Source organism: Nicotiana tomentosiformis, chromosome 6 (genome assembly GCF_000390325.3).
Source record: "Nicotiana tomentosiformis chromosome 6, ASM39032v3, whole genome shotgun sequence".
In the NCBI taxonomy this organism is placed as follows: Eukaryota; Viridiplantae; Streptophyta; class Magnoliopsida; order Solanales; family Solanaceae; genus Nicotiana; species Nicotiana tomentosiformis.
In genome coordinates, this window is record NC_090817.1 from 115,024,645 (window position 1) to 115,052,371 (window position 27,727).

General features: G+C 41.6%; 2 protein-coding genes across 2 annotated transcripts; both read left to right on the forward strand.

Moving 5' to 3' along the window:
- Window positions 1–628: 628 nt before the first annotated feature.
- On the forward strand, window positions 629–1,430 carry LOC138894614 (uncharacterized). The gene is made up of 2 exons (XM_070179324.1): window positions 629–803; window positions 898–1,430. Exons 1-2 carry the CDS (start codon window positions 629–631, stop codon window positions 1,428–1,430), a joined length of 708 nt encoding a protein of 235 aa, XP_070035425.1.
- A 22,862-nt stretch (window positions 1,431–24,292) lies between these two features.
- Window positions 24,293–25,572, forward strand: LOC138894615 (uncharacterized). Its single transcript, XM_070179325.1, has 3 exons — window positions 24,293–24,470; window positions 24,557–24,591; window positions 24,757–25,572. The coding sequence occupies exons 1-3, from the start codon at window positions 24,293–24,295 to the stop codon at window positions 25,570–25,572; spliced, it is 1,029 nt and encodes a 342-aa protein (XP_070035426.1).
- Window positions 25,573–27,727: the final 2,155 nt, after the last annotated feature.

The following is a 27,727-nucleotide window of genomic DNA, read 5'->3' on the forward strand; positions in this document are numbered from 1 at the left end:
ACTGTTAGGAAAAACTTCACTTCTTTGATTCCTTGTCGTGCGAAATTGTTCACTTCGGGATTCTAAACTTCTGTCTTTCTATTCTATCACAGATTGTGAGGACACGCACAGCTGGATCGGAAGATCAGACACCTGCGCCCCTACTAGAGCCACGAGAAGCCGGGGTCGGTGTCCGGGTAGAGGACGAGGACGTCCACATGGTGCAGCCAGAGCACCTGCACGAGCTGCTACAGAGGAGCCACCAGTAGCTCCAGTTGGAGAACAGGCACCCGAGACGCCTGTTACTGCCCCAGTATTCCAGGAGACCCCCGCCTAGTGTTTGAGCATATTTGGCACTTTAGCTCAGGCAGGGTTGATCCCACTTGCTCCTGCCACATCTCTGGCTGGGGGAGGAGTACAGACTCCCGCCGCCCACACCCCAGAGTAGCGGGTCCATGTTGACCAGGTCCCAGAAGTCATACCAGTACAGTCGGTCGCCCCAATTCAGCCCGAGGCTAGGGTAGCAGCTACTGAGGGGAAGCAGCTTAGGCTCGAGAGGTACAAGAAGTACCACCCTCCTACTTTCAGCGACTTGGCTTCAGAGGATGCCCAGGGTTTTCTTGAGGTGTGCCACCGTATCCTCAGTACTATGGGTATTGTGGAGTCTAGTAGGGTTGGTTTCACTACATTCCAGCTTAAGGGAGCAGCTTATCAGTGGTGGCGAGCATATGAGTTGGGTAGTCCGATCGAGGCAGCTTCACTCACTTGGACTCAGTTCTCAGATATGTTCTTGAGGAAGTTTGTTTCCCTAGAGTCTCAGAAATGTATGGCACACAGAGTTTGAGCAGTTGCGCCAGGGTTCTATGTCCGTGTCGGAGTATGCGGTCCGGTTTAGTGATTTGGCTAGGCATGCACCAGCTTTGGTTGCTACTGTTAGAGAGCGAGTCCGTCGATTTATCGAGGGGCTCAACCCTGGTATCAGATTTAACATTGCTCAAGAGTTGGAGATGGACATCGCATACCAGCAGGTCGTGGAGATTGCAATGAGGTTGGAGGGTATGTGGGCCCGAGAGAGAGAGGAGAGGGAGGCCAAGAGGCCTCGAGATTCTATCACATATAGTGGTGCCCGTGCCCCAGTTGCAGCTCATCAAAGTAGGGGCTATGTGAGCCGCCTTGTTCATTCAGCACTTCTAGCTTCCAGCGGTATTTTGGCTACTCCTACGCCCCAAGCTCCCTATTATGCACCACCATTGTCTAGTGCACCTCCTGGACGTGGTGCTTTCAGTGGTCAATCCAGCCGATTAGGCCCAAGCCAGCCACAACAACAACATCCTTCGAGTGCTTATTTTGAGTGTGGTGACACTCATCAAATAGTGAGGGATTGCCCCAAACTCAGGAGGGGTGCACCTCCATCTACTACTCAGGCTCCGAGTATTCCACCAGGTTCTTAAGATTCTCAGTCCATGGTCGTCGTACCAGTTGCCACTCCACCTGCACAATCATCTAAAGGTGGAGGTCGGGCAGGTAGGGGTCGCCCTAGAAGGGGAGGCCAGGCCATATATTATGCTCTTCCTGCTAGGAACGAGGCAGTTGCATCCGACTCAGTCATCACATGTATTGTTCCAGTATATCATAGAGATGCATCAGTATTATTTGATCCAGGCTCCATTTATTCCTATGTGTCATCTTACTTTGCTCCATATTTGGGTGTATCCTGTGATTCCTTGAGTTCTCCCGTCTATGTATCCACAATTATGGGAGATTCCCTCATTGTTGACTGTGTGTATCGGTCGTGTTTGGTTGTTCTCAGTGGCTTTGAGACCAGAGCCGACTTATTATTGCCCAGTATGGTAGATTTTGATGTTATCTTGGGCATGGACAGGTTGTCGCACTATCATGCTATTCTTGATTGTCACACCAAGTCGGTGACATTGGTTATGCTAGATCTTCCACGGTTAGAGTGTAGGGGTACTTTAGATTATGTTCCTAGTAGGGTTATCTCATTCCTAAAGGCTCAGTGGATGGTTGAGAAGGGGTGTGATACGTATCTAGCATATGTAAGAGATGTCAGTGTTGATACTCCTACCATTGGTTCAGTTCTGGTAGCAAGGGATTATCCAGATGTATTCCCGGCGGATCTTCCGGGCATACCGCCAGACAGGGATATCGACTTTGGTATTGATTTGTTACCGGGGACTCAGCCCATTTCTATTCCTCCATATCGTATGACCCCACCAGAGTTGAAGGAGTTAAATGAGCAGTTGCAGGAGTTGCTGGATAAAGGTTTCATTCGGCCCAGTGTATCACCTTTGGGTGCTCCGATCTTGTTTGTAAAGAATTAGGATGGTTCTATGCGCATGTGCATTGATTATCGCTAGTTGAACAAGGTTACAGTGAAGAACAGATATCCATTGCCACATATTGATGACCTATTTGATCAGCTATAGGGTGCCAGAGTATTCTCCAAGATTGACTTGCATTCAGGCTATCATCAGTTGAAGATTTGGGAGCCATATATCCTGAAGACTGCCTTCAGAACACGGTATGGTCATTACAAGTTCCTTGTGATGTCTTTTGGGTTGACCAATGCCCCAACAATATTCATGCACTTGATGAACAGTGTATTCTGACCCTATCTTGACTCATTCTTCATTGTGTTTATTGACGACATTCTAGTGTACTCCCGGAGTCGGGAGGATCCTGAGTAGCACATGAGGACTGTGCTTCAGACTTTGAGAGAAAAAAAGTTATATGCAAATTTTTCAAAGTGTGAATTCTGGATTTATTCGGTGGCATTTTTGGGTCATGTAGTGTTGAGTGAGGGGATCAAGGTAGATCCGAAGAAGATTGAAGCAGTACAGAGTTGGCCCAAACTGTCTTCAGCTACGGAGATCTGGAGTTTTCTTGGTTTGGCGGGGTATTACCATCGATTTGTAGAGGGTTTCTCATCTATTCCAGTTCCTATGACCAGATTGACCGAGAAGGGTGCTCTGTTTAGATGGAATGAGGAGTGTTAGGAGAGCTTTCATAATCTCAAGACATCTTTGACTACCACCCTGAGTGATGTCTTGTACGGTGTCCCTTGTGAGGTCTACACCGACCACCAGAGTCTACAGCATTTAGTCAAACATAAGGATCTTAACTTGCGGCAACGGAGGTGGTTAGAGTTTCTTAAGGAAACTACTAGAAGCCATGCGGTGTGATAAGGTGGGCTAAAACACGGGGTGCTATTTCAGGAAAAATAATTTTCAAAACTAAATGTAAAAGCTCCCGCAGTGGTATAAGGAAAAGACTATGAGTTACTTTAATAATTTGGGACTACGAGGCAGTACCACGGTAGTGGCCCGTATTGATATTTCTTTATTTGTTGTATTTGCCTTGGTTGATTGTTTCCTTAAGGTGTAAATCCTTGTTTCCTTCCGTGTTGTATTAACTGTCTTGGTTCTGTGTTGTTAACTTTCTGTAAATTTCTTATTTGTTTCATTTCTTTTGTCATTATCATTATATTGTTATACCTTTCATCTTGTTTCTTATTATCTTCAGTAGGGACTTGACCTGACCTCGTCACTACTCTACTGATGTTATGCTTGTCACTTACTGGGTACCATTGTGGTGTACTCATACTACGCTTCTGCACATCGTTTTGTGCAGATCCAGGTACTTCCTATCAGTCCCGACATTAGTGAGCTGAGGTTGTTTTGGAGACTTCAAGGTACACCTGTCCGCGTCCGCAAGCCTCGAAGTCCCTTTCTATCTTGTTTTTCCTAATTTCATTACACTATTATAGACAATGATGCATAGGATTGTTCAACACTGTTACTTAGAGCTTGTTACTTATATTTCACCAGGTTTTGGGAGTTGTACATATTGAGTTATAGATCTTATTTATGTAGTTGTTGTAGTTTTGAGATTTTAAGTTTTTATTTCAATTATTTCGCATGTTGTTAGGCTTACCTAGTCTTAGAGACTAGTTGCCGTCACGACATCTTACGGAGGGAACTTGGGGTCGTGACAACTTTCACCACATTTTTCAACAATTTGAAGTTCATTCCCCATCCCTGCCTCATTTTCCATCTATGAAAACAAAAAAATCAAAGTAAAATCAGACGTGGAAGAACAGAACATGAAAGTGACATAAAATACAGAACATAAAGCCAAATCGATACATACACCCAAAAATTGGAAAAAGACAAAGCATGAAAGTTAAAAAAAAAAAGACACAAAAACAAAAGAGAACAAACCCCTCTGTTTTGATTTCTTCCGTAAAATAAAAGGTGAAAAACACCACCTTTAAGCTCTAAGAAAGAGGGAGAAAGTAACCATGGGATCAATAATAATTAATAGTTAGAGAGAGACGTTAGTCTTACCGTCGATTAGGGTTGTGCGTCGTCTGATCATGATTGAGAATGAGAATCGAACAGAGAGTTGGAGTCTTGGATAAGAGAGGTGGAATAGAGGTGTGTGTGAGAGAGTATCGATATAACCTAAGTGGCTAAGTCTGAAAAATGAAATAAGAAAGAAGACCTAACCCTAATATTTTAGTCTAGTATATATATAGGTCCATATAATTTCAGATTTTGGGACGGATTGGATTAAAACTATACCAATCCGAATCAAATCCGGATATCCAAAATTTTAAAAAATATAATCCATATCCAATCTAAATATCCGAAATCTGAAAATCCGAATAGAATGGATCGGTTCGGATTTTTGGATATCCGATCCAAAAGCACAACCCTAATCTAGTATATTCAGCTTGGGCCTTATACAAGTTTTTCTTATTAACATCATTGTTGTTGTTCTCATATTCATGCTCTAACCTGCATATCTCCAACTCCATTTGTTTGACTGAAGCGAAGACATCTCCGATGGACTCTTTGGACCATTTGCTAAGACCTCTGGCTACAGCTTTCAGCTTCTGCTGTAGGATGCATTGGTCATGGCCCTATACCTAATTATTCCAAATGCTTTCAATTAAGAAAATATAGTCACTCTTCTTTATCTAGAAATTAAGGAACTTGAAGTATTTAATAGCTTCAGTATTGTCATTTCCAAACTTGAAAGTGATGAGACTATGGTCTGACCCTATTTTAGCATGATGGTCAACTCTATTGATTTGGAAGACCTCAGCCCAATCCACATAAATAAATAACCTGTCCAGTCTTGTGTCGATTCTTCTTCTTTTTCTGCTGCCATTGCATCATGTAAAAGGATTCCATGTGTAGACATTCCACAGTCATCCATGCCGGTAATAAAGTCAGTACTTTTACTAAGAGTGTGAGGTGTGCCTCATTTCTTCTCCTCTATATCCATAATTGAGTTAAAGTTGCCAAGGATGGTCCATGGAACATTAACTCTGTTTATTATGGTCCTCAATTTATTCCACAATTTCCTTCGTTTCACTGCTTTGTTCCTAGCATACACTGTTGTGATCCAGTAGGTATGTTCACCACCATTGATCTTCAAAGTAATCTGTTATCTGCAATTGTCGATGACATCACAGTTAACTCACTACTCCAAAAACGCCATAGCTTACTACATTTGTTAGTAACTGCTTGATCAAATCATATGTAACTTTTGAAATCTTCTAACTTATCAGAAGAGAGGAAAGGTTCCTGGAGAATGACCATATGAGCCTTATGAATTCTGATTAGTTTGGCTAATCTTTCACTCGCACCCTTCGAAATCATGCCCCTAATATTCCAATTAATGATGTTAATCATTAGAAAAGATTGGGGGTTTGTAAGTTGCCTTATTTTTTATTGGTATTGGAGGTTTTAGGATGACCTCCTTCACCTTTGTGATTCCTTTTCTTGTGCCCTATGGGTGAAAGGCCTTGTCTTTGTATTACCTCCTCTGTTTCTTGGGCCATAAGATCGTCAGGTTTCTTTAGAGCAGGTCCAAAAGCTTCAGCTAAACTATCTGCAACCTGTTCATCTTCATCCTCACCTTCAGCTTATTCCTCATCAGTGGAGGCCTCCTGTGAATGTTCACTGTTAATGTCCTATCTTGATTCATAGACTGGGTTGTTGTCTATGTCTGGGCCATGCTTATTGTTCAATTCCCCTGGGATGTGTTCAAGTGTTCCCAGGTCAATTATAATTTGGCCTCATTTGTTTTGTATGCAAGCCGTATCAGCAGTGACTGAAGACAACATCTGATGATTCGAGCTATCACTACTACTTTTGTTATTATTGGTTTTAGCTTCCCGTTGAGCCTCGATCTCTTTAATTACCTTTGCCTGTCATAGTTTCTTTTTCTCTATTCTCAGTGTTTATGTTTCCTTCCTTTTGTACATCTTCCATGATTTTCTCCTTTATTTGCCTTGGATTTTGTTTGGTCCAAAGTCTGTTTTTAACCTTCACACATTGGGTAGTCGACTTTTTTGTTTTCTTCTTGTTTCTATTGTTATTCTTGATTGGATGTGTCACAATCCAAAATACTTTAAAGGTCGGGATGGCACCTAACACCACTGTCAGGCAATCCAGCAATACTTGATTAACTTAATTACCCATTTTAGTATTTTGAAATCATAATTTCCCTCAATTTAATAGTAAAAGATGGAATTTCCAGAGTAAATAAAAATATTTTCACAATCTCAATATTGAACAGCCCATAATCACCCCAAAACCCGGCGTCACAACTGCATAAGCATCAACTAGGAATGTAAAATAAAATACAGCATCTGTCCGGAATACAAATTGGACAGGAAAAAAATATAAATACTCTGAGGGAGACTCTGATGGTTGCAGGTTGTAATATGGGATGCAGCTCACCTAGGTCCCCGCATATAAACATGCCTCTGATCTCACAAGGCCACTAGACATATATGTACCTGCACAAAAATATACAGCAAGTATAGTATGAGTACGTAAATCAACGTGTACCCAGTAAGTATCTAGCCTAACCCCGGAGGAGTAGTGACGAGGGGCTGACATCGACACTTACTAGTGGTCCAATAATATCAAGTACAGTAAAGAGGTAAATAAATATGAGGCAGAGTAAATAAGTGAAATAAACAAGCATAAAATACGTAGTACAAATTCCCCTCTTTACAATGAACTCAAGCTCTCAATTAGAAATCCCCTCCTTGATCGAAGCATATATATAGATGTAGTGGATCTCCTCAAATAGATTGTCATAATTCAAATCAGGAAAACTCACGGATGCCAATTATTACGCACGATTCCATGAGGATATGTTATAGGAAATGCCAAGGTGTATGGCCCGATCCAACATAAATATTTAAACTGTGCATTGTCGAGGGACGAACGGCACGAACCATAGATGCATCTATTAAACATCGGTGTGGTATATACATCCTGCAGAGGCGATTGGCCTGATCCCATTAGAATAAGGAGCTTTGATGGGTCCTTGACCCCACTCACGAATAAACATGTGAGTTGTAATTTATTTAACAAAAATCTTTCAATGAAACATATATATCACTGAAACATGTCGTAAGAGGACTAAATTTATTCGGTGACTAATCATGAACTCGTGAAGTCTCTACAATAGCAAGTCTAGTCTCAAGTAGTAATGTAAAACAAAGGAATTTAATAGGCGAGAGACTGCTCAAACAGTAGAACAATAGCATTATGTGAACCTAAGCCTACCTGGACAATAACATGAATGTAGCTACGTACGGGCTCTCGTCACCTTGTGCGTACGTAGCCCCCACAACAAGTAGCACACATCAATATACAACACCTAGGGGTAATTTTCCCCCTCATTGAGTTAGACAGGAAACTTACTTCACTCCGAAGTTCCATAACAGGCTCCAAAGCCCCTCTAACACCTCAAACTGATGCCTGCCTCTCCAAAACTAGTCAAACAATGTGCAAACCAATAAAAATGCACTCTAATACTCATAACAAATTAATTTAGACAAATTCTCAACTCCGCTTGAAAAGTCGATAAAGCAACCCTCAGGCCCACATACCCGAATTCCGAAAATTTTTGAAGATGAACTTTACCCACAACACCACGAACTCAAATATATAGTTTATTCCTAATTCCATATCCAATTTCGTGGTCAAAATCCAAAAATATAAATTTCTAGGTTTTCCTTCAAAATCCCAAATATCCACAAATTTTCATGCCTAAATCTATGTATAAACCTTGTATAAAACTCACAACTAGTAGAAATCAGTTACCTCATGCTTGGTGATGAAAGTGGTGCTCCAAAATCGCTCCTAGGTCGGCTCCCATGGAGGAAAATAAAATGAAAATGGCCAAACTCCTGTTTTTTAAAACCTTATTGTCCATGCGACCTTCTTCGCGAACGCGGCAAGCCCCTCGTGTTCGCGAAGCAATACCAGTTCCAGCTCCAAAATTACCCTTCGCGAACGCGAGTCCCAGCTCAAGAATGCGTTGCTTAACCGAGCGACCCAACGTGAACGCGTTGAACCCTTTGCGAACGCGAAGGTCTAAACTCCCATGGGCCAGTTCCCCTTCGCGAACGCGATGACCAATCGCGAACGCGAAGCATAAATCAGCAGCCAATCAAAACCTTCTTCGCGAATGCGTGAACTCCTTTGCGTTCACGAAGAACGAAACCAGAACTAAATATCAGTAGTAGCAACTCAGCCCAACTTGGTCTGAAACCATCCCGAAACATACCCTGGGCCCCCGGGACCCCGTCCAATCACACCAACCAGTCCCATAACATAACACGGACCTACTCGAGGCCTCAAATCACATCAAACATCATCGAAATCATGAATCACACCCCAATTCGAACCTAATGAACTTTAGAATTTTTGAACTTCCACATTCGATGCCGAAACCTATCAACTCACGTCCGATTGACCTCAAGTTTTGTACACAAGTCACATTCTACACTACGGACCTACTCCAACTTCCGGAATCGGAATCCGACCCCGATATCAAAAAGTCCACTCCCGGTCAAACTTCTCAAAAACCGTCAAATTTCTTACTTTCGTCAAATGACCCCAAAATGACCTACGGACCTCCAAATCCACATCCGGATGCGTTCCCAATACCAGAATCACTGTACCAAGCTATTCCTAGACTTGAAATCCCAAACGAACATAAATAACATTGAAATTCACTTCAACCCAGATTTATGAAATTCTTCCAAAACACTAACCTTCCACAATAGGCGCCGAAACGCACCCGGGTCATCCAAAACCTGATCCAAACATACGCCTAAGTCCAAAATCATCATATGAACCTGTTGGAACCTTCCAATCCCGATTCCGAGGTCGTTTACTCAAAAATCAAACCTTAGTCAATTCTTCCAACTTAAAGCTTCCGAAATGAGAGTTTTCTTTCCAAATCAACTCCGAACTTCCCGAAATTCAATTCCGACCACGCGCACAAGTCATAATACCTGAAGTGAAACTATTCAAGGCCTCAAACCCCCGAACGACGTGCTAGAGCTCAAAACGACCGGTCGGGTCATTACATTCTCTCCCACTTAAACATACGTTCCTCCTCGAACGTGCTAAGAACTGCTCTGGAATTGTCCGAAATCATTGTTTAACACCTAGTGCACCTACCCGTGCTACCACAACCTAGTTGAGCATATTAGCTCAAGCAAACTTGAAAATCCTCCCTTTTTTCTAGTCAAATAAGCCTTAGAGCCAAATTCCAACATCTAAAATTCTCTACCAAGTCTGTTTCCAACATATGAACGCCATATCCATCACTACATGATGTACCAATATATGATTGTATACTCTTACCGAATTCATACCATGTACTGCATTATTCACATGACCATAATGACATCCCCTGACGATAATAGTCGAAATCCCACTAATCTGATGCCCACAACACGCCTAATGAAGCATATAAGTCCTGTTTCAGCTCTCGCAATACTGCCACGACAGAATAGATGTGTAGAAACTCATAACCACCTGCCGAATCACAACTCATGGAGTCTCTCCTCCCGACAAGAACCATTACCTCATTCTGGACTGAATATCGATATTTACTCTTTAATGTGCCTCATATAAATCTGATCGCACTGATCCTAGGTCCAATAATCTCGTCTCACCCAGTACAAGTTGCTCAGGCAATAAGCCACCTCAGACACTGCCAAAAGTCTCATATAATGCCATAATGTGCCAACAAGCTACAAACCCGAATGTGATACATAAGAAAACGAACTCTGGAAAGATCTACTCAACCTACGTAACTAATTTAATCAACCAAAAAGATGTTATGAACCTTCCTCGGGCAATGAGAAGCAAAACTCACAATAATAGAGATGGGAAACTATACTCAATATCATATTGTTGCGGCGTGCAACCCGATCCACACATGATACCGTTACGGCGTGCAACCCGATCCAACCATGATACCCGTAGAGGCGTGCCACCCGATCCAACCATATACCTATGGTGGCATGCCATCCGATCCATACATGACAATAAATAGGGGAGTACCCATCAAGCCAAAATGCCTATACCTACGAAATGCCCAAATATCGACCACGAACACACCAAGTGCAAAAATATAACTTTGGGGAGACGGATAGCGCCATACGTTACAATACCCAAGCACAACTAGGGTGCAATAAATGACCTGCATCTGGAGAGCCATCTCGCTCATATAACACCACAAACTACACGGGATCACAACACATGTGCTAATACTCAAGCCACCTCACAAACCACCTTGCATAATATAGATCACATGGAATAGTTGACGACAGAAATAACATCCAAGGCCCGAAGACTCCTCCATAAACAATGCTATGCTGAAATGAGCGCATCCGGCCCGATATAGAGCACACACTCACATTTAGATCCATCCACGGACCCCAAGCCAATTTTGATCATACCATAATGGGACAATAACCTTTCAAGGATCCACAATAACCTTTTTCCCATGACACACAAGAACAACCGTCGAATCCGAAGCAACTTTCGCAGCTCAAAACCAAATGAATAGAGCGCCTTCTAGGCCTAAACCCTCACCTTAGCGATAGTACCATAATTTCCATACTTGGTTTCAATCTTTAATCAATCAAGTGACTGCATGCCACACCGATGCAATCTTCCCAGGGGATACGCTCCCACGACTTTCCGCACCAGGTAACAAAGTGTGCACATCCATACCATCGGCTATACAATGCTGTAAAGCGAATCGAGAATCCGCAAATCAGAATACAAAGCCTCTTACACAGGTCACCGATCTCAGGTGATGCTAAAGACAATACCAGCTTACTCTAAACATCTGAATCCTTTCCTGCTCATCCAAGCTCGTAACATCCTTGTCTACAACGAACCGCAACCTTGATACTCAACTTCCAATTCACATGCCGCTCACTGCACCTAACATGCCAATACGCGAGAGTACAAGAATTTCATCAAAACTCCTGAACCACTAATAGGGTACACACTTCATCATATAGAAACCTTTCACTTAACTCATTTTTGGAAAACCATTGCAACACGTGACTAAATTCCCATAACTGCAGAAAACAAAAATACAAACCTCGAGTAGTGGTCTAAACCACCATAATTCTTCTGGGATCCATCTACACATAACATGACATGATACTCGAATGCCTCCAAATAAAATCAATTACGGCGGCCGTCAAGCCTTGCGCGCACCACCACAAATCACATGCATAACTCAACACGCTGAAGGAACTGATCATTGCCACCGTCATGCTAATTCAACCATTGCTAATTGATCCGACTTCTTCTAATTTACTCCGGACTTACCTTAGGAATAATAATATCTCCATTTAAAACATAACAAACGCAAATCCGTACTCATCCTGAGCGACCTTATTTCACGAGGCCACGCTGTCTCAAAACCCACGAACCATCTCATAACCTCCTTATGCACATATTCGCATCTTCAACTGGTACACCTATTCTGAAAATTCCTCTATGAATCTGAAGTTATTTTCTCTCGTTCCTATAATGCTACACCGTAGACTGAAGATAACATAGAACACTCCAAGCCCCTTTTATAATCCACTGCAAAAGCTCGATACTTGACCATTCCACGAACTCGAAATCCTTAGGCACCGCACTTTAATTTTGAAACTTCTAGGACAATTGTTGAGAGTCACCCACTCTGACTTGTTCCCGAATACAATCAAACTCCAAGGTCATGCTAGCACATAAACACCCTCTCAAAGAAGCAACCGGATGAATTCCTTTCCTTGTACATTGTTGATACACGATTTTTTCCTCATATTTTCTAAAAATGCATATATACTTTCAAAATGGCATATTTGCATCATCATTTAGTTTACAAACCTATACAAGTACTTTCTATAATTTTTCATAATTTTTAAAGCTCTAAATCAATTTCTTTCTACATTTTTATTATATAAATATCTAATAATTATCCTTTAAATAATTTTTTGATGCCTTAATCATCCAAACTTATTATTTACACCAACATGTATGTTTTATAATATTTTACTTCATTTTTTCTATAATTGCATTTGCATTTTAGGCTAATTTCACAATTTTTGCAATAATAGCCTATATTCATGTATAATTACATTATTTGTGACAAAATAGTTTTTTTTTATTTTTATAATGTTAAATTATTATTTTCAATCATTTTAGTGCATAAATAATACTTTTTGTTATTTATTAATTACTTTTATAAATTAATTTTGATAAATTTTAAGTATTTAAACAACAACCCAATTTTAAAACCAATTTCGAACCAAATGAATGGCCCAAACACTCAAATACCCAGCCGAAAGCCAAACAACCCCTTAACCCAAAACCCGGTCGGTACCCATTAATCAACCCGCCCGTTCATATTTTTTAATCTTGGTCGTTGATCTTTCAAGATCAACGGCCATCATTCTTTCTCTCCTTTTAAATTAACCTCACTCAAACCCTAACCCTTATTTCGCCCGTCTGCCGCCCCCAAATCATCTCGAACCTTCTCCTCTCTCCACAAAAACCCTAGCCGCCCCCTCAAATCTCTCCAAATCCATCTCAACCATGGATTCTCTCCATGACTTCCTTACCTTCTGTGTGTTATCTCGTTACTTTCTGCAAAACTATGGTATTACCTAGTACTTGCCTAAACATGGCAAGTACTATCTCTCAGAATCCGGCCATTCGACTTCAATCGCTTGAATCCAGATAGTAATTAGTCCATATACATCATGACCATGGCTATATGGGTCCGATTAGCAAAGAGTTTCGGCCAATCTTTGACTTCTGTCAATTAGGGTTTACCTATTTTTCCCTAATCCGATTTTTATTGATTCTGTATGTTAATACTTCCTTATTTATGTTTGAATTTGCAGTTTTTCTTATTTACTGGTTCGATTTCTATCACTATATAAACCCCTCCCCATCCCCCTTTGAAGGAAGATGGAACCGATATACTTTCACTAAAGAGTTGGAGCTTTGTTCTGTGATTCCCTCATTCTCTTGTTCTGTACTTCATTTTGGCTGGCTGAAAGCCAAGGCCACTGAGATTCTGTTATTCAAACTTTCCCTTGGTGCGAGCATTGCCCGGAGTTATTTTGAAGCTTTTGGGAACTTTGACGCATTGAGATTCTGGGTTCTTGTGAAATTTTTGTTCTTTGTTGTTGTCTGTTTAACTGGTAAGTCGCTTGATCTATTGCAATTTCATTTTTTATGAGTCTCTGATTTGCATGTGCTCTCGCTTTTGAAATCTATGGCTTAATGTGATTCTGGGCTACTTTTATGCACAACTTTGTTAGCTTTACACTCTTTTTAAATCTCTCTAGCATTTAACTCCTCCTAATACTGCTAGTTCTGAGATTGTCTGTGTCTAACTTGGATAATCTGAACCCTAATAAGCTCGTTTAGCTAGTGTATTGGTGTCTGAATATTCATGAATATGCTTACTTGCTTTGTCCTGAATCTCTGTAGTGAATGCCTCACATCTGCAATAACCTATGTTAAGACCTTCACTGTTAACTATGACTTGTTTCTCTGCTATTGTGTCACTCATCATGCTCACTTGATCTCATACCCTTTTAAAGATGGCTTTAAATTATAGAACAGTTATCCCAACTTGTTTTCCCTACCATGTTTGAACTGTTTTAAGATGAATCCCTAGCATAACTTAGACCTTCCCTAGTTAATTGGTCTACTGGTCAATACTTGAATGCCTACATTTGCTATTTGACATGAGGTTATTTTCACTCTGTTCTGAACCTCTGCAATGATTATCTTGCATATGTAATATGTTCTAATATGTGTTAAGATTCTTTCTTTCTATCAACTATGACCTTGCTTCCCTGCTAATATGTCCCCCAGTATGTCTTTGGCTCACTTAATTCCTTGTTCCTTCAGTGATTACTTGACTTGTCACAATGTGTGTTCCTATATCATGTTTGAATGTTGTCTTGTTCTCTGATGAGAGTTAACATGTCTGTCTTATGACACTAGGATGTATACTTAGCATGATTTGGACTTTTTAGGTTTCAATTTGTTAGTATTATGCACTTGTGCACGATAATCTTTGTCAAGCAAACTTGTTTTTCCCCTAACTCTTTCAATATGTGGCCGTCTATGTGTTATTTTACTAAGTATTGAACCTGCTTCTAATTCCCTGCTGAACCTACGTTTAATTTTTGTGACCTTTTGGATTAGTTTCTTTGTGTTCTCATCCTTGCTATGTCTACTTTAAGTTATAAGTATATTCCCTCAATTCATGTCCCTCAACCATTGTCCACTCTCCCTCATTTGTTATCTATGCTATCTTTAACCTCTCATTCTTAGCCGGCTGAAAGCCAAGGCTCTTACTATTGACCTCCCTAGTGTGAGCACTGCTCGGGGTCCATTGAGGCCCTCGTGAACTCTGACACAATAGGGCTTGGTCCTAGTCATTCTTTTAAACTCCAAAACTGCCCCTAGTACTCTACTTCCTGTCATGTACTGTATATCTATATTGGTTGTTCCAAGTGGTGCAACACTTGTGCTGTGGCTCATTGAATTGGTATGGACTCCTCTATGGATCCTGAGTAGTGTATTGAATATGGCTCTTTGTTGAAGGCCTGGGTATGCTATGTGAGAGATATTGAAGGCCCAGTAAAGCTGGGTATTTAGTTATTTTATTTGGGCCTGATGTGGGCCTATTGTTACTGTTATGTACCATTGTTAATTTTACTCATTGTTGGGCCTGTAATAATCTTTGTATAAACGATTGAGGTTGTTAGTAAAAGGGAATGGGGTTGATTTTAATATTTGCATGCAATGAGTAGATAACATGCCTATCGGATTTGGTAATATGTTTGCTATTTGTTCGATTACATGAGCATCGTAGGGATCATGACATTAGGGGAGCGCACACACACATTACTTGTTTACTATTAATCATGAGTCCAAATGCTATGTCTACTACTATGTGTTTATAGACAGCATGCTTATAGGGAGCAGACACCCCTTCAACTTGCATGATACTTTCAAATATATTAGGAACTTGCCTATAGGAACAAAAATGAACTTTCCTTCAATTCACTTCAGTTACTCACTAGAAATCATGCCTACAGGATTTTGATCATTTCATTTGCTATTGAATCACATCGTTCACTAGAAATCTTATTCATAGGACTAAGCATAAATAAAGCAAGCTCTAAAGTACTATGCATTAGAGATCCTGCCTATAGGAAATAATTTCTTGCTATAATTGGTTAATGCTAGACCCTTCAAACACTGCTTCATGCACGTCGTATGAATAATTCTGGGACTCTTTCCCTAGCAGATTCTGTTGTACTTAACTGTGTACATCACTTAGGCATTGCACCTATAGGATTGGTAACTTAAAACTCTCAACAATTAGCTTATGATACCCGCATGATTCTGTCTATAAGCTATATCATGCATCTGAAATCACTTGCATACTTTGATCGCCTAGAAAGCATGTCTATAGGATTCTGCAGATTTCTGATCGACATATGTGTTTGCGTGCATTTGTTGCTTATGTGTGGAGGTAAACTTGAGCCTTGACTGCCTATATTTGAAGTCCAATATGTTTTGTATGTCGCCTAGTTCTATCATTTTTGAGCAGCCTAAGTTTAAGTCTAGAACCACCCTAAATAGAGGTCCAATACCTCCTGGACCATAGGTATGCGACGTGTAATGCACGCATAGGATACGACCTATAATTGAGTTAGTACGCTTTTAGGTAACAACTTAAACATAGTAATCAGGAAGCAGGAGATGATAGTCTGTGTTCCCGCTGAATAATATGAGTAATACCCCATCTTGAGGGAGTTACGAAATATTATTTATGTTGTACGGGGTGATCCTTTTGGCTAAAAAACTTAGGACCCCCTCCTCTTTATATGTTATTATTTGATCTAAATAGTTGTATCCCTATATTCGCACTAAGATCTGTATTAATCATGTTGTAATAAAGTTCTGTGACTTCTGAACTCCTTTGTTTATTTGATCACCTAACCTAGTCATAATCCACATAATCTTAAGTTCAGCTGAGACCCATAATTGTGGACCTCGGGGAGTGCCTAACACCTTCTCTTTTAGGTAACTTGAGCCCTTATCCGATCTTTGGTGACGTAGACTAGTTAAAACAGAGTTATCTGCATAATAGGTGCCCTAACGCACCTTAAAAATCGTTAGGTGGCTACTCTCCTCTTTTAATACCTCCTTTAAAAGAGTTGTCACACGTCGAAGCCCGCATTTCGCGAGAGAAAATAGGGCGCGACAGTATGGCGACTCTGCTGGGGATTTACACTTAGGCTCTTACCATAATGAACACGGATTATGTGAATTAGTTTTCTTTGTTATAAATGCACATTCCTTTTCCATCTTTATTTGTTAGATTTGCTATAACACACACATCTCTTTCCCGTTCGCCTTTACTTGTCTAAAACTGTTATAACATGTATGTCCCTTCCCTTCTCCGCCTTTATTTTTTAAACTTTGTTACGACATGCACATCCCTTTCCGTATTCACCCTTATTTGCCCTAACTGCTCTTCATTTGTTTAAAGACTACTATATTGTTTGCTTTATTACATTCTCGCATATCTTCCATGGACTAACTTCTTCCTCTGTCTCTGTTTTATGTTTTACCTTAATACTGTATTTACCGCTTTTTACATATTTATCATGCACATACTTGGCAATGTGTTATTATCTTTGCATAAAGCATGCTCCATATCATATTCCACTCGTGCCCAACTAATACCACATCGGCACTTGATGAGTATCCGCGCTCTTCCGAAATCACCCTTTAAATTTGGAAAGGCTTATTTGCGGTAAAACTAGTCGATCAGCGGTGCAGTCGATGGTTCCGTGCCTTTCCCTCTCAAGTTGTCCGCTTGAGGGTACCTGTCTAGACGCTTCTAGAAACCCCACTCTAATATTAACTTTACATGCATCATGTCCAAACCTAGTATGGGTTAGAATGCTGTCCGCGTGATAACCCTCTAAGGCAAGCCTTGTCCAAAGTCCGTCGGGATTTCCGTAATCCCAATGGATACCATCACAATATGTACATTACTTGGAGAAAACATGCCGGTATGTTGATCGTTAATGTGTAAATAGTCAGACCCGGAGGGGGAAAGGGCTAACTCTATTTGTTTTGCAGAAAATGAGGCACGAAGTTCCCAGGTTCGGCATGGTTCAAAACATCCCACCTTTGCTGCTTGATTCGTGGAAGAACCTCTCACCTAGTGACCAGAATCATGTGAAAAGGGTCCTCGGAAATTTACCTTCCTTATTGGACATTCAGCCAAATAACGCATTGATTGAGGCCGCCACTATGTTTTGGGATGAGAAAAGAGCTGTCTTTCGCTTTGGTAATGTAGATATGACCCCTCTCTTAGAGGAAATAGGAGGATTCGCTAGGCTGTCATGGGATAGTACGGGTTTATTAGTTCCAGAAAATCGCACTACCCGCAGTTTTTTGAAAATGATGGGTTTCAAGAAAAATAATGAATTACTCTGTCTGAAAGAGTCATACATACCATTTGAATTCCTTTATGAACGTTATGGACATAGCAAGTCATATCTCCTTCACCGTGATGAACTTGCCACTACTTTTTTGGGTTGGACACACCGACGAGTTTTTGTGTTCATTGTCTGTTTCTTGGGGTTGCTGATATTTCTGATGAATGGGGGGAGGATCCACACTCGCTTAGCCATGGTTGCTAGGACTCTAGTGGAAGGAATTGAGGGACAAACTTACACTACCATCCCCATGATCTTAGCCGAAATGTATCGCGCTCTAGATCGATGGAAGAATGAGAATGGGCACTTTGAGGGCTGTAATCGGTTGCTGCAGGTTTGGTTATTAGAACATTTTTAGAGAGGTGAATATCGCCAAGAGCTTCTGCGAAGACCATTGAATGACTACATAGCCTACCATCATCCAAAAAGAATGACATTTATCCCAGATAGGTTTGCGCAACCTGGAAGTGCTGTGAGCTGGGTGCATTTCTTCAGTAATTTGACTGATGAAAACGTACATTGGATGTTCGAATGGCTCCCGAGCAGCAAGTTCATCATCAGGTCAAGAGAAACCACTAATCTAGTGTTGATCGGGTTAAGAGGAATCTATCCTTATGCTCCTATAAGGGTAATGAGGCAAGCGGGAAGAAAGTAGGTTATACCTCGGGTTTCTAACATAGTCCAGTACAAAGCTGACTTTAAAGGGAACATCATTCCGTTCAAATTCGAGGCGCAGCATATGTGGAATCAAACGGTCATTGTGGAGAAAGATACTATCGATCCAGACAGGTATCATGCCGGCCATGTGTACTTCTACCCATCATGGTTGGTAGATGATAGAGCGGGAGATGTCAAGACAGGGATCAATCTGAAAAATAGGGTTATAGACGACGATGCAGAAGCACAAGTCAAGTATAGGATGCTACGCAAGAGGGTTTTTGAGTCTGAAGCTAGACATTTGGAACAATACAAAGTGGATATGGAAGCCTTCAGCGAATGGAAAGAAATTGCTACTAAATCAACAGAAAGATTGGAATATTTGGAATAAGGGTTAATGAAACTTGAGGGGAAGATGAGGAAGAGGCTCTCGAATTGTCAGAATACGGAAGGCAATGAGGCAGGGCACCTAATAAGGGCTTACCTACTATTGGACATGCGCGGCCTGGAGAACCTGATTGATGGATCCAAGAAGGCCAAGCATGGAGAAGGTTCTTCTGGGACCAAGTAGATTAGGAAATGATGTTCTTTACTGCTTTTAGCTTAGTTTTAGATTTCGAATGTAATAAGGCAAATGCCATTAGTAATTTTCTTATTATTGTCGTCTTAGTATGGATCTGATTCATCTTCGCATTAATGAAATGACACAATTATTGGTATCAATTTTCTCCAAGTCTATGTGTTGTTTTGGCCTACCTCGGGCACAACGAGGTCCCCCAAATTAGGACGCGGATTTATTTACTGATTCTGCAACACATGTTCAATATTGCAAGCATTCTTTCAATATCCCTTACTGACTTGGTTACCTTTTTCTTTTTCTTTTCTTTTATTTATTCCCATTCCCCAAAGGTCGGTTCGTGCATACTGGCATCATCTGCATATCATACTAGATGCAGAGGTCCTCCACCTCCTCCTCCACCAAGTGATCCTAAAGGCAAAAGCAAAGGGAAAAAAATGGACGATTTAAGCGGTATCAAAAAGGACGGTCGGAATACTCCAGCACAGAACGAATTGGTCCTATGTCTAGAATAGAAAATATTGGAGCTACAAGGGAAACTTGAGCAGGTACGAAACTTGGAAAAACTTTCCCTCACCTTAAATGTCCCCGGGTTTAACCAACAAAACACAAACGCACAGAACCCGGTACCTCCCCAAAACACACAAAATCCGCTAAATCCTCTTGCACCACATCAATACGCCACACCTCCTCAGAACCACAACCCTCCACCGATACCTACTCCTCAACAACACCATCACCACCCAACTCAATACCCACAAACAACCACATACCACACCCCTCAGAATGCACCACAGCCTACTCCTGACCTGCAAAACTCAACCAATGACCACCATTACGCTGAGATTCCCGGAGTCCACCAAAGCAATCCCATATATGTGGAAACTTTACCCCACACCCCACAACAGACCCTATACATACCCAAATCCGAGTAGGACCTGCTCATCAAGAACATGGTGGAGGAACTCAAGAAACTTACTGGCAGAGTTCAAAGTGTCGAAGGGGGCAAAGGCATTGAGGGTTTGAATTATGAAGATTTGTGTATTCAGCCAGATGTAGAACTGCCAGAGGGTTACAAACCTCCTAAGTTCGAAATGTTTAACGGAACTGGTAATCCGAAGGTGCACTTGAGAACGTATTGTGACAAGCTTGTAGGAGTTGGTAGGGAAGAAAGAATCCGCATAAAGCTGTTCATGAGAAGCCTCACCGGAGATGCCCTGTCTTGGTACATCAGTCAAAACCCAAAGAAATGGGTTAATTGGGTGAGCATGGCATCAGACTTCATGGATCGGTTCAAGTTTAACACAGAAAATGCACCGGACATTTTCTACATTCAGAATCTCAAGAAGAGGCCAACGGAAACTTTCCGCGAGTATGCTACTCGGTAGAGGTCGGAAGCTGCAAAAGTAAGGCCAGCACTGGAAGAAGAACAGATGAATAAGTTCTTCGTCAGAGATCAGGATCCGCAATACTACGAAAGACTGATGGTTATTGAAAACCATAAATTTTCTGACATCATCAAATTGGGAGAAAGAATAGAAGAAGAGATCAAAAGCGGAATGGTGACAAATTTTGAAGCACTCTAAGCCACAAATAAAGCCTTACAGTTAGGAGGTACCTCCAAGAAGAAAGAAGTAGGTGCGGTGATGATAGCCCAAGGTCCAAAATCTCCTCTTACATACCAAACACTCCCACCCACATATCAGCCTTCACCTCCCAGATACCAACAACCTACCGCCACTTACCATACTTATAACACCCAGCCAGCATACTACCACTTACCACCAGCCTGCCAAAACTACCAAAAACCTAGACCAAATTTCGACCATAGACCACCCAGACAATACACCCCAATTGCTGAACCTATAGACCAGCTGTACAAGAGACTGAAGGTTGCCGGTTATATCACTCTCATTCCCGGTGTTGCTATGGAAAACTCTTCCCAGTGGATTAATCCAAACAAGACATGTGCATATCACTCAGGCAATGAAAGGTCATACTATTGATGAGTTTCGTACTTTGAAGGATAAGATTCAGAAATTAATTGACACCAGAGTGATACAGGCAAAGGAGGCTGCACCCATTGTCCGTAACAATCCTCTCCCAGATCACAAGGGTGGAGGAGTAAACGTGATAGAGACCAAAAAAGAATGGGATTCAGAGGGGTCAATTGGACTTATTCAAGAAGGGGATAATTCTGAAATATCTCCAGTCACTCTCACACCTATCATGGTATAGACTCAGGCACCAATTGAAGTTGAGGTAGCTGCACCAACTCCGTTTGAGGTTGAAGTAACAATGCCCTTCACCGTGATGGTAGCACCTACGCCGTCTTATAAGTCTAATGCTATACCATGGGATTATGTTGCGGAAGCAAGAAGGAAAGGAAAGGCAAAAATAGAAGAAACAGATGCAGCGTAAGGCATGACCAGAACTAGTAGGATTTATACACTCAAGTATTTGGGAGGAACAAGCAAATGCCTCTAAACCTCCTGCCATTGAGACTGGCCCAGATGATCTTTGGAGAAAGGTGCAGGCAAAAGAGTATTCTGGGGTTAATCATCTGAACAAAACCCCTACTCAAATATCCATTTTATCACTGCTGCAAAACTCCGAGGAATATAGGAATGCCCTAATGAAGGTGTTGAATGAAGCCTATGTACCCAACAACATCACTAGTGGAAAGATGGCCAACATGGTAGGGCAAGTGTTGGAAAGCCATAAGATCACTTTTCATGAAGATGAGCTGCCACCAGAAGGATTAAGTCACAACAAGGCACTGCATATCACAATGCAGTTTGAAGACAAGTTCATTGCCAGAGTCCTGATAGACGGGGGTTCGAGTCTCAACATATGTCCACTAACTACTCTGAAAAGATTGGGTAAAGGCCTGCACGAGATACGAGCAAAAAGTATGAATATAAAAGCATTTGATGGGTCTCAAAGGGACACAATTGGGGAAACCAACCTCAGCCTACAGATGGGCCCAACTTGGTTTGATGTTGAGTTTCAAGTGTTGGATATATCTACCACCTACAGCCTATTATTAGGAAGACCTTGGATACATGCCGCTAGGGCCGTAGCTTCTACTCTACATCAGGTCGCGATGTTTGAGTGGAACCATAGGAAGTGATCATCCATGGAGACGGAAGTAATCCCATTTACACCAGTCAAACTGTTCCGGTCATCGAGAATAGAAGGAAGTTGGGTGAAGAAACATACCATCGCATCGAGCGCGTCAACACAATTGAAAAGGACAAATGTTGGAGAAGTAAGATAGAAGGCATATTGGCATGGACAGGGTATGAGCCTGGCAAGGGTCTCGGTAAGAATCTCCAGGGGATCACCAAACCGATACAGCTAAAGCATCACGACACAACTTTTGGGATTGGGTATGAATGCACTTGGCACGAGTATCAGAATTGGTCGCCATCATGGCGTGGTCCTTATTACCCTCTAGAGCAACCAGTACCACATTTGAGCCAGTCATTTCATCAAGATGACATGATGTGGGAGTTCGAAGAAGTTGAAGTTCTAGCTGGCATAAGGAATTTGTTTCTGGATGATGAAAACATGGATTGCGGTGCGATAGTTGAGGAGGAGGAAGAGGAAGGCCTTATTATTCATACCGTGGAGAAGGGAGCTATTCTCAAGAACTGGACTACTGCACCATTAAGGGCCCATCGAGTTCCTGGCATTATTATTACCTATCCCGATGAACCTACGACTGTGACATGTAATGAGACAACGCAACATAAGGATAATGATTCAGAGGATCTGGAAGTGGATATAATACCCGAGAAAATTGTCAGAGAAGTGGAAAACTTTGAAAATAAGCCTAAGTCCAATTTGGATGAGACCCAAACAGTTAATTTAGGAGACTCCGAAACAGTCAAGGAAATGCGTGTAAGCATTCACCTATCGCCGTCAGAGAAGAAAGATTACGTTCGGTTCTTGAAAGAGTATGAGGATATTTTTGCATTGTCCTATGATGATATGACCGGTTTAAGCACGTCCATAGTGGCTCATAAACTACCTACCAACCCTATATATCCGCCTGTAAAGCAGAAGCTCAGAAAGTTCAAGCCGGATATGAGTCTGAAAATAAAGGAGGAGGTCACCCAGCAGATTAAAGCCAAGGTTCTCAGAGTGGTTGAATATCCGACCTGGTTGGCTAACATTGTGCCAGTTCCAAAGAAAGACGGGAAAGTCAGAGTGTGTGTCGACTATCGGGACTTAAACAGAGCAAGTCCCAAAGATAATTTCCGTTTCCCAATATACACATACTGATCGACAACTCTGCCAAGTATGAACTCCAATCTTTCGTGGATTGCTTCGCGAGATATCATCAGATCTGGATGGATGAAGAGGATGCCGAAAAGACAGCCTTTATTATACCATGGGGAGTGTATTGCTACAAAATGATGTCGTTTGGCCTAAAGAATGCTGGAGCCACATATATGAGGGCCATGACAACCATTTTTCATGACATGATACACAAAGAGATAGAGGTGTACGTGGATGACGTCATCATCAAATCTAAGAGAAGCACAGATCATATAGTAGATTTGAGGAAATTCTTCGATCGACTTCGAAGATACAACCTGAAACTAAATCCCACAAAACCTGCCTTCGGAGTCCCTGTCGGAAAGTTGTTAGGGTTCATCGTCAGCCGCCGAGGAATTGAGCTAGACCCGTCAAAGGTCAAGGCTATCCAAGTTTTGCCACCGTCGAAGAACAAGAAAGATGTGATGAGTTTCTTGGGGCATCTCAATTACATCAGCCATTTCATAGCACAATCAACTGTGATCTGTGAACCGATTTTCAAAATGTTAAAGAAAGAAACTACAATAAGTTGGACCGAAGAATGCCAGAAAGCCTTTGACAAGATCAAGGAATATTTATCTGAACCACCTATTCTGGTCCCACCAGAACTTGGGAGACCTCTGCTACTCTATTTATCTGTACTGGATAGGGCTTTCGGTTGTGTCTTGGGACAACACGATGAGACGGGAAGAAAGGAATAGGCTATATACTATCTGAGTAAGAAGTTCACACCCTACGAGACACGGTATTCTTTGATGGAACACACCTGTTGTGCCCTAACTTGGATAGCTCAAAAGTTAAGGCACTACTTTTGTGCCTATACCATGTATCTCATATCAAAGATGGATCCTCTGAAATACATTTTCCAGAAACCCATGCCTACAAGGAAGCTGGCAAAATGGCAAATACTATTGAGTGAATTCGACATCGTCTACGTAAATCAAAAAGCGGTCAAGGGACAGGCATTGGTAGATCACTTGGCAGAAAATCATGTGGGTGGAGAATATGAACCACTGAAACGTATTTTCCCGATGAAGAGGTATCATTCGTAGAAGAAGACATCACCGAAACCTATGACAGTTGGACAATGTTTTTTGATGGAGCAGCAAACTTCAAAGGAGTGGGTATTGGAGCAGTTTTGGTATGATAGACAGGTCAACACTATCCGGTATTCGCAAAACTTAGATTTCCGTGTACCAATAATATGGCAAAATACGAGGCTTGCATCTTGGGGCTCAAGTTGGCCATTGACATGAACGTTCAGGAATTGCTGGTAATTAGAGATTCAGACCTTTTGGTACATCAGGTTTTAGGAGAATGGGCTACAAAGAATACCAAAATATTGCCATATTTGTACTACGTACAAGAGTTGATGAAGAAGTTCACAAAAATAGAGCTTAAACATGTTCCGAGAATCCATAATGAGTTCGCAGATGCGTTGACCACTCTATCTTCCATGATACAACACCCAGACAAGAATTTCATTGATCCTATTCCAGTAGGGATCCATAATCAGCCAGCTTATTGTGCTCATGTTGAAGAAGAAACTGATGGGAATTCGTGGTTCCGTGATATCAAAGAATACTTGGCAAAAGGAGAATACCTGGAGCACGCAAATCATACTCAGAAACGCACACTCCGAAGATTGTCCAACCATTTCTTCCAAAGTGGAGGAATTCTGTACAAAAGGACTCCAGATCTAGGATTATTACGATGTGTCAATGCCGAGGAAGCATCCAAATTGCTAGAAGAGATACATGCTGGAACTTGCGGACCACACATGAATGGTTTTGTTTTAGCCAAGAAGATATTAAGAGCAGGATATTTCTGGATGACTATGGTAACAGAGTGCATCAGGTATGTCCAAAAGTGTCATCAATGCCAAGTACATACGGATATGATACGAGTGCCACCCAATGAACTCAATGCAACAAGTGCACCCTGGCCTTTCTCCGCTTGGGGGATAGATGTCATCGGTCCAATCGAACCCGCCGATTCAAATAGGCATAGGTTCATTCTAGTGGCCATAGATTATTTCACAAAATGGAATGAAGCCGCATCTTACAAGGCTGTAACTAAAAAGGTCGTCGTAGATTTCGTTAGGGATCGTATTGTCTATTGATTCGGGGCACCAAAATCAATCATCACCGACAATGCCGCCAACCTTAACAGTGATTTGATGAAATCGATGTGTGAAACCTTTAGGATCAAGCATAAGAATTCCACAACATACAGGCCACAAATGAATGGAGTTGTGGAAGCTGCCAATAAGAACATCAAGAGGATATTAAGGAAGATGGTAGATAATCACAAAAAATGGCATGAGAAGTTACTATTTGCCCTACTTGGATATCGTACCACAGTTCACACATCAACTGGGGAAACTCCTTACTTGCTGGTCTATGGCACTGAAGTCGTCATTCTCGCCGAAGTAGAAATTCCTTCTTTGAGAATCATACAAGAGGCTGAACTCAGTGATGCAGAATGGATAAGAAGTCGTTATGAGCAACTGGCTCTCATTGGCAGAAAAAGAATGAACGCAGTATGTCACGGTCAACTTTACCAGAACAGAATGTCCAGAGCTTTCAACAAAAGTGTCAGGCCCAGACAATTCACATCAAGGAAGTTGGTGCTAAAGCGGATCTTCCTACATCAAGATGAAGCCAAAGGGAAATTTTCACCCAATTGGAAAGGTCCCTACATGGTTCACAGAGTACTAATAGGAGGAGCGCTCATACTCGCAGAGATGGACGGAGAAGTTTGGCCAAAACCTATCAACTCAGACGCAGTCAAGAAATACTATGTTTAGATTGTTTAAATTTCACCATCTAATGTGACTGATCTACGCTTGACGTGATTCCCATTTAAGAGGGGATACGTAGGCAGCCATGTGGGTTCGGTCACATCTCAATAAAATCTTCATTTTTGCCATGTTAAAAAATTGGGGCAGAATTTTGAGGAGAGCAAGGAAGCCGCAATGTCTCTAAAATATGTCACAGTCATTGGTTCATCTAACTTAGTCGATGTTGCATACTACTATATTTTAAATAACTACATTCATCAAACGCTAGTATTTCTTTCGAAAAACTTTATTTCTATAAATAGCCAGATGTTACCCAGGGTGACTCAAGCAGGATCTCAAGACAGGAGCACAAGCAAAGCAAAAGACAAAAGCACGAACCAACCTTCCCCTACAAAACTCACAATTTTTTTTTGGATGCAGGCATAGTAAGACAATAATATCTGCAGACACGTCAAGTCACTACTTTCAAGATAGCAGATTATCTATCCCAAGTATCTCCATTTAAGAAACACTCTACTATCACTCATCGTTTTCTTTGCATAAGTCTAAGCCCTGCCTCCCTAATTGCATGAGGCTAAGCACTACCTTTCCTTGCATGAGACTAAGCATCGTCTCCTTTCTTTTCATGAGACTAAGCATTGTCTCCTATTTGCACGAGGCTAAGCATCGCCTCCTTAACTGTATAAGGCTAAGCATTGCCTCCTTAATTGCATAAGGCTAAGCACTGCCTTCTTTGCATGAGACTAAGCATTGTCTCCTATTTTGTATGAGGCTAAACCCTGCCTCCTTAACTGCATAAGGCTAAGCACTGCCTTTCCTTACATCAAGACTAAGCATTATCTCCTATTTTGCATGAGGCTAAGCTCTGCCTCCCTAATTGCGTAAGCCTAAGCACTGCCTTTCCTTGCATGAGACTAAGCATTGTCTCCTATTTGCACGAGGCTAAGCATCGCCTCCTTAACTGCATAATTCTAAGCATTGCCTCCTTAACTGCACAAGGCTAAGCACTGCCTTCTTTGCATGAGACTAAGCATTGTCTCCTATTTTGTATGAAGCTAAGCACTGCTTCCCCTTCTTTGCATGAGACTAAGCACTGTCTCCTATTTTGCATGAGGCTAAGCCCTGCCCCCCCCCCTCTTGCATACGGCTAAGCACTGCCTTTTCCTCAAGATTAAATACTATCTCCACTATGCCATATAAGACCTAGCACTATCCTCTATTCACCCAGTGCTAAGCACTGCCCTCATCTTACACAAGACTAAGCCTTGTATTGTCTCATCTTCGCATGTGACCAAGCGTCACATCTTTGCACTTCATAGGCTGAAATATCGCCATTTTGTCCAAAGGCGTCATATTCCGAAGGCATCATCCTCATAGACGGAAGACACCATTCCATGGCCTGAGGATCTCTCAGTATTGCACGTCATTATTATTCAAAGGTGTCATGGTTCAGAGGCACCATTGTCATAGCCCG

Excerpts from the sequence above, each read along its gene's own strand:
- LOC138894614 (XM_070179324.1), top strand. The coding sequence starts at position 629 with ATGGGTATTGTGGAGTCTAGTAGGGTTGGTTTCACTACATTCCAGCTT. Across the intron at positions 804-897 it reads TTCCCTAGAGTCTCAGAAAT|CTTTGGTTGCTACTGTTAGA; the intron begins GTATGGCACACA and ends GGCATGCACCAG.
- LOC138894615 (XM_070179325.1), top strand. The coding sequence starts at position 24,293 with ATGGATCCTCTGAAATACATTTTCCAGAAACCCATGCCTACAAGGAAG. Across the intron at positions 24,471-24,556 it reads AGAATATGAACCACTGAAAC|CAAACTTCAAAGGAGTGGGT; the intron begins GTATTTTCCCGA and ends TTGATGGAGCAG. Across the intron at positions 24,592-24,756 it reads TGGGTATTGGAGCAGTTTTG|GTTTTAGGAGAATGGGCTAC; the intron begins GTATGATAGACA and ends TTGGTACATCAG.